At 44.3% G+C, this 13,218-nt stretch overlaps 1 protein-coding gene across 4 annotated transcripts in view; it reads left to right on the plus strand.

Moving 5' to 3' along the window:
- The window catches only part of lnx1 (ligand of numb-protein X 1), a 32,795-nt gene that overhangs the window by 9,087 nt on the left and 10,490 nt on the right, over positions 1-13,218 (plus strand). The window contains exons 1-2 of one of the 4 annotated variants that reach the window (XM_051376287.1): positions 2,052-2,223; positions 12,552-12,805. In XM_051376287.1, the coding sequence (XP_051232247.1) occupies positions 2,132-2,223; positions 12,552-12,805 (346 nt within the window). In that variant the 5' untranslated portion in view covers positions 2,052-2,131. Of the gene's footprint in view, positions 1-2,051; positions 2,224-12,551; positions 12,806-13,218 lie in introns of those variants that run through there. The other 3 variants (XM_051376288.1, XM_051376285.1, XM_051376286.1) reach the window with 3 other exon arrangements.

A 13,218-nucleotide genomic window follows, 5' to 3' on the forward strand; every position in this document is an offset into this window, starting at 1 on the left:
TTGCAGTGAGTGGGCAATGAAAAGGAATAATGGGGGGAGAGTATGTGTATACGTGCATGTTATGAAACGACTCCTGTGGGGCAGACTGGTTTCTGTTCACAAACTGCATCCTGTCACAATCCAATTACATTTCCATTTCCTGCGTGCCCTGTGGTCTTGTTGCTGTGCATACTGTTCAAATTCCGCAGGATAACTTGTGCCTCAGCATGCACGCATGCATGCATTAACACACACAAACAGATGCAAATACACACACACACACACACACACACACGCACAAATTCAGCCTGTAACCACACTACCTCCGTCCATGAAATATTCATTCAGACAGGGTATTTACACCAGTTAAGTGTCTTTCTTGAGGGTAGCAGACAGCTCAGCGCTATGGAAATTGGATAACAGTGGGAGAAAAAGGTAAGAAGAGGGAAAAAAAGGAAAGGAAAGTGGGAAAAGGGGGAAGGAAAAGATGACAGTAAAGGTCAGGAGTAGGGGGACTTAAGATTTGTGCTTTATAAATACAATTCTGCTTAAAATAAAACAGCTAAATAAATATAAACACTGGAGAGAGATTGAGGGTGAGATTTGACAGGATGGGATGAAAATAGATTATACATGCTGCAGTATTTCACCTCCAAAGTTCTTCTGTTCATGTTTACTACAGAAGAACAGAGGACAGATGAAAGAAACATTAAGGAATGATAGAGGAAATAAATACACACCTCAAACAGCCTCCAAATGGATCTCGCTGCAAGCGACACATCCATCTACACACACCTCTCCCAACAGTCACTTCCCAGCTATAAGTACCTCAGATCCCTGCACAGCCTGTCAGAACAGGCAGTTATGACAGACTGAGTTAATTGCATTATTATTGTTATTGTGTATGACCTGCTACCCCCCTTTATCGTTCCCCCTCTCTTTGTATATTCTGAGTTTGAAGGAATCTTATGAATGACTGACTGAATGAATGAATGAATGAATGAAATGTGCACTTGGACAGTGATTCCCTAAAGATGTATTCCAAATGTTCTTATTTTTTGTCCCTGCCTTTTTTCATTTATGTCACTCAGAATAACAGGCTTCCATCACTGCAGAGAATATTGATTTGCCGGTGTGTTTTGGTCATGCTCTGTCTTTTTTTCCCACACATGTAGGCAGATTCTTTTGAGCGATCAGACCAATCTGCTGCACCGGGAGCAGTCCACCATTTGGGAGGAGGGGTGACTGCTTGGAGGCAACATATTCTCTCCCTCCTCCCTATCCTCCCCTTCACGGACCAACATATGTACAGGCAGGGGGGAGGTGAATGCAGAGGTTGTACGTGTGTGAGTGTGACTGAGTTTGTGCGTGTGTGTACGCGTGTGAAGAGAGCAGAGCCAATCAGAGCAGCACCAGGTACCTCCCCCCCTGTCTTTCTTTGGTCTGCTCCATCTCCACCCCCCCTCAGTGGTTTCTGCTGCAGTATAAGTCACAGCCTGCGCTGTTCTCTCTGACATACACACACGCGCACACACGCACACACACAGAGGGAGACAGACATGCACACACACGCATACGAGCGCAAATCCTCTTACAACTCGCCAGTGCCCAGACCAGATTAAGGGGCTGCACATCTCAAATTGTATTCCAAATGTGCCACCTTTGTATGGGTCTCCTTCCTCTTCTTCTTGCACTTTCTCCTCTTCCTCCTGTGCCACAACGGGACTTCTCCTCTGCACCTGCTTCTGCTGCTGCTGCTTCTTCTTCCTCCTCCGCTCCGTCTCCAACCTCTGGCAAGTGGCCCGTTTGCCTCTGCAGCTGAGATGACCAGGCAGCCAGCCTGAGGCAGAGGAAGAAACTGCAAAGCTCGCACAGACAGAGGTAGAGAGAGGGGGAAGAAGCATAGGGGAAAGAAAGAGGCAGAAAAGGTAGGAAGTGAAGGATTATTTCTGATCTGAGGGCGCCTCTGGAGAAGGAAGGTAGACGAGGAGAAGCTGAAGGGGAGGTGGGGGGGTCAGCACGGCCAGGTTCGGAGAATTGGAGGTGGGGGAGGCGGAGGGGGAGGAGGGGGAAGTAGAAGTGGAGAGAGAGCTTCAGCGCAGAGAGGAGAGAAAGAGGGGGAAAAGAGAGGAAAAAGAGCCGAGCACTGACCATGAAGGCTCTGTTGCTGCTGGTCCTGCCCTGGCTCAGCCCGGCCAACTACACTGACAATTTGGGCAACCTGCACATCCTCTATTCTGAGCTGTGAGTACAAACACTCAGCCTCCTCCTGCATCCTTTCACCAACATCACCCCATCTCTCCCCTCCATCAACAGTCCATGCAGCTGTTCATGTTATTGTGCACGTTTGTCACTTTTATCAGCCATTTGTTCGTGTGTTTGTGCAGTACATGTGTGTGTTCTAATGTTTACATTTTTAACGTCAGTGTTTGGTGTGAAGATGATGATGAAATTGCTTTCTAATGCCTGGTCACTAGTTGTTGTGGCGCTGGGATGCAGTAGGGCCAGCAGGTAGAGCTTTGTGCTGTCCAGGACAGTTTGGATGCTACAGCACTGCAGCATGGCATCTCTCTCTCTCTCTCTCTCTCTCTCTCTCTCTCTCTCTCTCTCTCTCTCTCTCCCTCTTCAGTGACATGTGTGAGTGTGTCTGTGACTACTATTGATTTGATCAAAATGTCAGCGTGCGTTTGGTTGTAGGCTTTATACATTGTGTGTGTGTGAGTCCCTCTAAGCATATGGACAGTTGTAACCACGGTGTGTTTGTTTGTGGAATAGACTTTCACCTCAGCATTAAAAATTCATAGCTGCCTACTCTCACATTGCATCTGTTCAGTGTATATTTATATACACATCTTCTTATCGTATTTAAAATAAACAAAGTCGCCATCAGTACATAAAATAACACACAACATAAAACATACACCAGTTGGTGCACATTTCACAACCATTCCTTTTAATTAATATTTCATCAGCAGTTATATCATAATAAACACACAGATGAACAGCACATTGGCATTGTTGTTCAAATTTGACACCATGGAAAGATCTGTCAACATCAAAGCTGCAACTAAGGCTTATTCTCACTATCGACTGATCTGTCAACTATTTTTGTTATTAATATTGATAATCTAGTTTAAAATATGTTAAAAATGGTGAGAAATGTCCAACGCAATTTTACAGAGCTCAAGGTGACATCTTTATATTGCTTGTTTTGTTGGACCAACAGTATTCACTTCACAGTGATATAAAACACACATTTTTGCTTGAAATTGACTTAAATGAATAATAAATTATCAAAATTATTATCAACTCATTGAATAATTGGCTGATCATTTCAGCAGAACCAAGCAAACAAAATATTACACCACACTACACGTCAGACTATCCTGTTGTTGGCTCCTCTACATCTGCGCTGTGTGTCTCTGCTCTGTATTGGCCCTCAGACTCTCTTTGTGTGGGAGTTCATGTTGACTACATTCAGCAGCTCCGTGTGAAGCCAGGGCTCTCTGATCCCAAAGCTGGGCTACCGCTTCTCTCTCCAGCCTGACGGAAATGTCCCATTATACTGCATGAATACATGGAACAATGGAGCGCCTCACAAATCCCCTCATTTCATTGTATGCTCTCTCCACTGAGTGGGGCTTTAGCTCCTGCAGACACCAAGATCCATGCATATTGGACACCGACGGATGCCAAAGAGGAGAGAAGAAACAAGGAAGAGAAGGACGATGTAGGCAAATGAGTTGGAAGAGGAAGAGGTAGCGGAGATGGAATCCTTACATTTGATTATATGCAGAAAAGAATTGGGGGAGGAGAAGGATGCAATAAGAATGGAAATTAAGTGGATGAGCGGTTCAGGGAAGTACAGCAGAGGGGTGAGGGGAGATGAGAGGAGACAGGAGGGTATAAGGTCGCTTTCTGTGCCTGCCTTCCATCTGGCCATACATACGGCTGCCATGGTGACGGTATGTGGGTCACTTCAACGAGGAGTTGTTTGTAAATAAAATAATCAGATTTCCCTCTGACTCTCTTTGCCCACTGAGGGTGACGTATTGACAGTCAGACAGTGTGTGTGTGTGTGTGTGTGTGTGTGTGTGTGTGTGTGTGTGTGTGTGTGTGTGTGTGTGTGTGTGTGTGTGTGCGTGTTTCTGTGCTTGTGACAGTGAGGTTTTTGCTGATTATGACATGACAGAGAGAGAAAGCAGGAGCAGACAAACGCGGACGTGGTGTTTTTCTGCCTGGCTAGAGTGCAGTGGCACACCATTTGTCTTTATCCATACTGTTGACAGGAGCAGACTCCAGCGTCCCCCCTGTGTGACCACTGTCTCTGCCTGCCTTGTTTTTGCTGCTTTCCTCCCCTCTTTCTTCTGATACCTTTCAATTTACCTGATTACCACAGTGAGTTTATATCGCATGGGAAAAATGAGAGTGGCTGCAATCTGTCTTACTGGCACATAAACGTGTGCACAGGCTTGTACACAGACTATATTGGCCATATGCAGGGTGTAGATGGAGTTAACAATATGGGAGGGGGGGTGTAAATGTTTCTCTGTGATGAAATGCTTAATACGGTTACTGCCGTTTGACTCTGTCAGCACCAGCCAATAAAAAAGCAGCACTGGCACACACAGGGGAGCACCTAGATTGTGATTTTTTATTCCTTATTTCCTAACACACACACAGACACACAAACAGCCATTAGACCTTGGTTGTTCCCTCCCCCAGCCCACATGGCCTCCCCTGATAATCACAGTGCAGTGCTGTAGAGCATTAATGATTAATCTATGTTCATTTCTGGGCCTGTGCTGAGATGTCTTAAACACTATGATTAGCTTAGCTTCCGTCCTTTCAGCCCTCATCTAGGAGGTGTTTGATCACCGAGAGCTGCGCGCACTCCCAGTGTTCCGGACATCTTCAGCATGGACGCATTCTAACAGGATTAGCCACCCGGCGGCCACGCACTCACTGTGTCGGAACAATGCGAGTTTGTTTATGCCAGGGCCATCTCGAGTCAAAGGGAGAGAACCACGCCCCTCTCTGGCTTTGTGGCCACTTCAAGTGAGGGGAAGGCTTCACTAATTAGACTTTTGTTTGGATTAAATATTAATCCCTGATCTGTAGTGAGGCAGCTCTCCCTGTCTTCTTGTATCTAGCAGGACAGAAATACAGCAAGGCCAGGGGGAGAGTGGCTGAAAGATAAAAATCATACTCACAGCCTACTTCCTACCCTCCTGAACAACTTGCACGGCACTCTAAAGGAGATAACATTAAATCATCTTAATTATTTCTTTGCATGAGATTTACAGTATGAGGCACATTCAGTGAATCCATCATGGGAGCATTTATATGCATGGGTAGACAAAGTCTACAAGCTACAACAGTGTTACGCAGCACACAATCAAGCATGAAAGGAAACATGGGGCAAGGACACATGTAGAGGACACAGTGAAGTTGTCCACAAACAGACAAATTCATAAATCTCATATCACGCAAAACAAATGTGCATGAAAATACACACACCAAAACACACATTTAACCATGTATAATTTAAGTGTGCACAATGCATGTGTAAATACAAAGTCACAAGAACAGATGAATAATGTATGTATTTATTTATTCATGAACAGAACAGTGAGTAGGAGGTCAACTTGTTTACTTTAGCAGAGCCTTCCTGTCAGATTTGTCTCTGTTCAAGCAGAAGTACAGCACGCCAGCAAGGTGAACAGGTATTAGTGTCAGCATGCAGAGAGGTTTTAAAGATCGAATTGAATTTGGTGTTTTATAAGAAAAGCATTATACTAAACCCAAAATGTACAATGTTTGTTTCCGCAATGCAGTGCAGTTTCACATCTGTGCTGAATCATTTACATCAAGTGCCCTACTTTCTATGCCATATCACTGAAGATGTGTGCATTGTGAAAATAGGTGTCCGTCAACCTTTGCCACACCTTGCTGGTGTTTAGGGTCTTTGAGGCTTGGTGTTTAACATGGAATATTTTCCATAGTCTCCTGTGGCCAGCTAATCTGTAGGTGGGGTTCCATATGAGTGGCCCTGCAGAGCAAGGAGCCAGCCCAGTGTAAATGACAGCAGAGAGGAGAGCAGTGTAGAGGTAATCTCTCACGTGAGCAGTGCCCCACTGAGTGCCAGGGCTTTGGGCTGGGCCGATCAGTGCTGGCGGTGTTTCCGGCAGTTGTACCATGCCACGTGGAGGTAGGGAAAAACAGGACACTGCCAAGGGCTAGCATGGCATAGAGTGAGAAATATAGGCTAAAAGGTGCCAAGAGCAATGTGGGACAGCAGCCTAGTGGGGATTCTCTATGTACATATACTGTAGTGTGGAGGGAATTACAGTTGGACTTCAGTGAGAGAAATGTATACATAGTATTTGACTGCAGGGCTGGAACAGTTACTGTTGAGGTGGACATATGTGAGGTGTATTAGTAAGCTGAGATCCAACTCCGTCAGTGAGCTGAGAATAAATCAGTTCTAGTTCTTGCTGTGCTCTTCTTCTCTGCTGACATAAAGAGTGAGATTGAACTCTTGGTTGAAACTAGATACTGACACAATAAATGCTGCATAAATGTTCTTCCAGCCCTGATCATGAGGTCAGGGCCCGACTGATGATCGTACATATTGATTGGCTGAAAAAGCATGAGTCAAGAGTTTGGGCCGTTACTAACAGGCTGACTCGGCCGACAGTGCTGGCCTGAGAGGCCTGTGCACTCGTAACCACACGGATGAATTAAGCATGCCAAACCTGCCGAGCCACCGCTCACTGCACAGGAGCACAAAGGAAAGTTGCAACACAAAGACAGGATTTATGTGCTGTGTGGGCTGTTGTACACATTCACTTTTGGTTTCTGCATGAATTCATCTTCAAAGGCTGTAAGAAGTCACACCCAACTAAACCTCGCCTCCTACTTCAATTTAGCATATCTGTCTTTGGAAACAAGCTTAGCCAAAAATGTCCTCCCACTGCAGCAACTGTCCCCTCTAGCTGCGGTCTCACCCCCTCCTCGCGCAGCAGATGGGATTACCCCTCACAGCAGGCGGATCCAATCAACACACCAGCGCATCCTCTGATTAACACTCCTCTAGTTCATCATTAACTGGATTACTCTGTCTGTCTTTATGTCGCTCTCTCCTCTCTCTCTCTCTATGTATCTATCTATCATTCTGTCTATTCCCTCCCAATCAAACTTTACTTTATGTGTTTGGCATGTGACCTGAGTGTGTGATAAAGGAGTACTTGATATAATAATCTAATCAAGGAAAAATGTTTAATTCAAGCCTTTATCAACACAAATTCAATTAATGACCTCCACCCCTCCCCATAGTGCACCAGCATTCTTGTTTGGCTACTTTGTGTGTGTGTGTGTGTGTGTGTGTGTGTGTGTGTGTGTGAGTGTGTGTGTGTGTGTGAGTGTGTGTGTGTGTGTGTGTGTGTGTGTGTGTGTGTGTGTGTGTTTGTGTGCGTGTTACAGCCACAGGTGCTTACCCAGCTCAGTCTGGTCTAAAGCGAAGTACTCCTTGATGAGTCTTATCCAACAGCTGTTATGGATAGACAGTTTTCTCTCAGGAGTGCCATCCCTGAATCAGCTGGAGTAGATGTTGAGTAAAGCATAAATCCTTAAAACATTTACGGGTTTTAAAGATGTTTTTCTGAACATTGTTTGTATTTATTAAGTGAGTGACAGGAAATTTGGTAGTGAAGGGGATAGCATATATGCCTCCCTGGCTTTTGAACTTTTTGGTAAATTTAGTTTTGTTCTTTGTTGAAGAAAATTAAAAAACGTTTTTAGCTCACGATCTGGCATAGACAATGTTTCTGTGCTCCAAACCGATATATCAGTGGGCGACTAAGAAGTTGCTAAATATTGCGCCAACAGCGTATGAGCATTCCCATATTCATTAGTGCTCCAAGAATAAACACAAACTCAACACACATGCTGTCACTTCTCTCACATTCTTTGTCACACGTGGAAACCTCCCATATATCACACATACGCACGCTTGTTTTATTCCACACATTCTTAGTGAGAAAAACCTGCAGGCTAGCTCCGAGCTCACGGTGCAACCAGAGATTCTCTCCTTTTCTCCCGGGTTCTTACATGTTAGGTGTTGCAGGTGTATTTTCAAGAGCATCCGTTGCATCAGTAAAGTTGTCTGCCGGAGTCGGAGCGTGTCAGGAACAACTGCCTGCTGCTGCTTTCAGATTAATAAGGAAGCAAGAAGAAGAGAAAGAGCTCAACTGAGCAAAGTTAGTCAAACTTGTGGGTCATACGCAGGTCAGGCCGGCTGTACACCCACAAACTTAAAATTTGTTTATGAATAAACTGTTTTAAAATCCAAACCATTTGCATAATTACACGCCGGCTGCATGAGAAAATATGCACCAAGACGCACCCCGGTTTCTGTATTTGACTGCCTGACCTGGAATTGTCACCTCAGCGGAGGTAATTCGCCGGATTGTGGCCCAACACGATTGTCCGTGGCAGTCAGGGAGCAGAGAGAGTATTTGGGTTAGGAAGGATAATCCACTCACCCCTAAAGAGGATTGGAGAATCTCACAGGCTTTGATGAGTTGTGAGCTGGTGTTTATTTCACATCACAAGAACGGGGCTGTTTGTGTCACAGCCAGGGCGCTTCAGCAAGACCACCGTGTCACCAAAAGCATCATGGGTAATTGTTACTGCGCCGGAGAGAGCAGAGGGAAAGTAGGAGTAGGAGGTGGAGGAGGATAAGTGAGGAGGGGAGAGTGCTAAGGGTTGTTTTGGCATCTTCGCTCCTTATCTCACCACAGATTCCGGGGTTTAGAGAGATGATGTGATAACTGAGGCAGTGCTGACCGAGACACGGATACTGCAGCGCTAATGAGCATCGTCTAAGCTAAGTGATCATCCCCCCGAAAAATGGTGTTTTATGAGAAACGAGCCGCTTCGCGTGAGCGCTCAAGGTTCCATCATTATACACATAAAGGACGTTTGTTTACGAGAAAAGAAGAAAGAAAATAAGGAGGGAAAGTGTGTGTATGTGGATGTCTTTGCAAGAATACCTCCCTCAATGCACTGCACCTCTCCAGTGTACCAGACTTAATTGGCCCGCTTACCTTGGCTCTGAAACTCCAGGACCACCCTGGTGAGAGAGACAAGGGGTTTCTGTCATGCTTCCCTGCCTTTAACCTCAGACAGCACAGACCGTGGCCCTAACATTAAAAGGCAGACATTAAAACTCTAAGCATGTGAGATATGGCCACGCTTTTAAGGCAACTCTTGTGCCCTGGAGGAAGGAGATTTTAATTAACGGGAGACAAAGCCTTTAATAAACCAGCCGCACTCTAAACAATGGCTGTGTGCTGCTGTCACAGAGACACTGTGTCGTGATGGCCTCTATGTTTCTGGGAATGGAAGAAAAACTTTGTTCCCTGTGACAGCTCTAAATATATTTTTCTTTGTTTTTTTATATCCTCTGTCTGAGCTCCAGAAGCCCAGTACATGTACTAGAAATGAACCCCTTAAGATCTTCCCTACTCAAATGATGTGTGTAGCGTGCATTCATTAATACTTGGACAGATATTTTGCTCAGATTTGGGTGGTCTGTAAGATTTATGTAACTGAATGAACCTGTATTCAACGGTATTTGCCCATCTCCACTGACTGTGGTTTTTCATTTTCCCCTACCCATGCTGAAACAGGGGAATGTTGTCCAAGGCTTCCAATTCCATATAGTCAGCTTGAGCCAGATGTCCTATACAAGCGAGCCTATCAAATGTGTGTGTGTGTGTGTGTGTGTGTGTGTGCGTGTGTGGAAACAAAAAGGAAGCAAATGTTCAGTCAAGCGTCTACAGTCGGAGCCGCTACATAAGACTATGGAAGGGAGTGAATCTATATATAGATGAAAACCAGCTGGGAGAAATTAAAGTTAACGAGGACATTGTTTCACAGGAATGGTCACAGCAGCTCTAAGTTGTGTAACAATAAGGACAATTAGAGCTGGAATTTGTAATGTGTTTTTATTTAAGAGATTGTTATTGTATCTATCTGTAAACTGGAGAGTGGTACAGAGTCTACAGCCAAGTTAGTGATTATGTGATGCTGCAGCACAATGGTGTTTCTGAGCTAATGCTAATGCCAGCGTGATAACATGCTCACAATGCTAATTTAATGACGTTCATGATACATACTGTTGATCTTAGTTTAGCACGTTAGCATGCTAACGTTGGCTAAATAAGATAAGCAGATATGTGGTCGCAAACCAAAGAATTGTGCCAACAGAAATTTTGCCGGACCAGGAAAGTAACATTAACATTTGTTCTCTAGGAAACTTCAGTATCTGTAGTAAATTTAATGGCAATTCATCCAAGAGTTTTCAAGATATTTTATTTAAAACCTAAAAATGTCAACCTCATGCTAATGGGAAAGTCTTCAACCAACCTACAAGGATGTGTGGTTTCTCTGAAAGCCAAATTAAGTTTCTAGAACTACATGGCCTGTTAGCCCGGTTGACAATGAGTATGACTCATAGTAATAAGTAATGACTTTTTTTTTTATCAGTATCTCTCTTTCAATATGCAATTATTTTTTCCTCTGATATGAGAATATTTCTGTCCGGACCGAAGTAATGGGCTGACAGACCAACCACACATTGCCATTCTTGGAGTCATGCCGCTAGCGTGGTTAATAAAAAACATCACATTTTCTGTGGTTGGGAGAGATTAGAAATATTATTCAGTTTTGGCCAGTTGACAATAAAATCTTAACTCAAGTAAATAATATTTTATATTAACATTAGTGGGTTATTCTGTCATATTTTCACTGTTAAGGTGAATAAAAGGTAATACAACTTAGATGCATACATGTACACATTTTGTCTGTGTATAATAAGCACACAGATATTTGTTTGGGGAGCAACTATTCTTTAAAAATAAAAATGTGTTAAGATATAGTTATATGTGTACCAGTAGTATTCTCAAACTGCATACAGCTTTAATTCTTCTAATTGATAGTGAGTGACACAAGGGAAGCTTCTGCCCCCTCAAGACAGCAGCGCTGCCCTCTCCTCTGCTGTTGATTGAAATATTGCTCTGTTCAACCACTTCACTCAGTTAAGTGGTATGTTGCTGCACAGACATGCTTGATAGCATTCAATTTACTAACTGAATGAACAAGAATAACTCACAAGGGCACTGCCCACACACAGGTAATACAGATACACACATGCAGAGACACATGCACTGTATCGCAGTGTTATGTCACAGAGCTCAGAGTGGGATCGATAGGTACTTCAGCTTTGTGTAATGCTATATCTAACTGTGTGTCTCATGGCTACAAGTGAGATATAGAACCCACCTCAGGATGAAATGATTTTCCCTGTGAAATATAGACATGTGCATGACCCACACTGACAGCCCTGTTATTGAGACAAAATGCTGCTTCTAGTGATGTGGTGCCCCAAGGGGTGCAATGGCCTCCCTGTGCTCAAATGGCTCACCAGCATGTAATCTTGTTTCTTTTGTGACTCTGCATTGATAGCCACCATTTTACCTTGCTTTTCCTCAACCCCTCCTTTTTGGCTTAATATTCTGCATGTAAGACCCAGCCCATCTTACAGCACAGGAGAATGGATGCCGCTCCTCTTGTTTTTCTGAGCTACTGTTGAAGTGGAGCCTGGGTTTGATCCAGCTCATTAAAACCCAGTTAATGTTTGTGCTGATGGCTCCGCAGAGACAACCGGAGAGACAAGCCAGTGGTATTCCTGCCTCTGATGAAGCGTCAGCTCAAAGCCTTTATGGCTTACAGATGGAGAGAAATTCTCCAACAATACAACACCCTACTCTGTTGGGATATCTTTAATTCACACACAAACATTCCCAATTTAATAATGTCAGTGTGAAAAGCCTTTTATGGCATGTAGCATAATATGTGCATGAGTGTGTGTACACGGGTGTGTATCTGTGTATTTGTGAGAGGGACTGTAAATGTGCTGTGGTTGTGGTGTTGTTGACAGGGAGGAGACATCTGGAACGTAGGAATTAGATTTGTTTTTGAGAAAAACAACACAGAGAGAGACAATCTCTGTTTTATATTCAAATGTTGTGTCAGTTACCCAACCTTTCTCCTCTCTAACGGGTGTTTTCTTACATTTGCATTCAATCATCTGTCATGGATGCTCCCACTGACAGCCACAGAGAAAACCCATCCTACATGTGATACTGTCACAAATACGGTGTTCAGGCAACAGAAATATATTTTTTTTCCTTCATGAAGTATGACATTTCTGGTACATTCTCAGAGATGTGCATACATTGTAAGTTAGAGCACCAAGAAATATATTCTGCCACAATATTTGTTGTTATTGTACAGGTTGTGCGGTGTCTCAGAGAGGTGCTGTTTGAGTGTTGAGGTCAGATAAACAGTCTTTGTGTGACTTTCACTCCACCATAATAAGTGATTGTGTAGAATTTGTGCATCCTCTGTCTGACCATCAGTGTCATCATTTCATCAACATGTCCAGCAGTATTTGCACCAGGTAATCTGAGTTTAAGACTGATCTTTTGCCCCCCCGTGTGCAGGTGTAAAGGGGCCTCTCACTATGGGCTCTCAGCGGACAGGAAGCGACGCTCGCAGGAGGGCGAATGCACCGACAGCACATCAGAACTCACCATCGCCACGCTGCCCAATGACGGCCCCACCTCTGCCGCCGTGGCCCTCCTGTCAGACGAACCCGGTCTGGTCAACCCCGCCTTCGACCCCAGCATGGAGGACAACAGCCAGTCAGGCAGCACGACCAGCCTGGCTGCCCGCAGCAGCACCAAGAAGAGTGAGTGTGAGTGGGCGAAAGGATGTTTGTGTGTGGTCATGTTCAGTCCTGCATGACGTTATCCAGAAGTTACCTGATGAGAGAGTGAGAGCGAGCCAGAGGGAGTGTTTGCGTGTTTGCCAGAATGACAGATTGAAAATCAATAGAGAGTAGAGAACTCTCTAGTCACAGTTACATAGTCTTCCAGTCAAAACCAGATGCCAGCGATCTACATCATACATACATTTACACCTGCAGGCTTGCAACGTATAACCAAGGTGCTCGTTCAACCTTGAATACAGTCTTTGTACTCCCTAATGATCTCTGATAGAAATCCTATTAGCCAATTAGCTCTACTGCCTTGTTTTTTTCCCCACCAATCCATAAAATCTCATTGTGGAAAACAGTTGAGAAACAGAGAGAGAAAGTCACTGCGAGGG

This window comes from Dicentrarchus labrax, unplaced genomic scaffold (assembly GCF_905237075.1).
Source record: "Dicentrarchus labrax unplaced genomic scaffold, dlabrax2021, whole genome shotgun sequence".
In the NCBI taxonomy this organism is placed as follows: Eukaryota; Metazoa; Chordata; class Actinopteri; family Moronidae; genus Dicentrarchus; species Dicentrarchus labrax.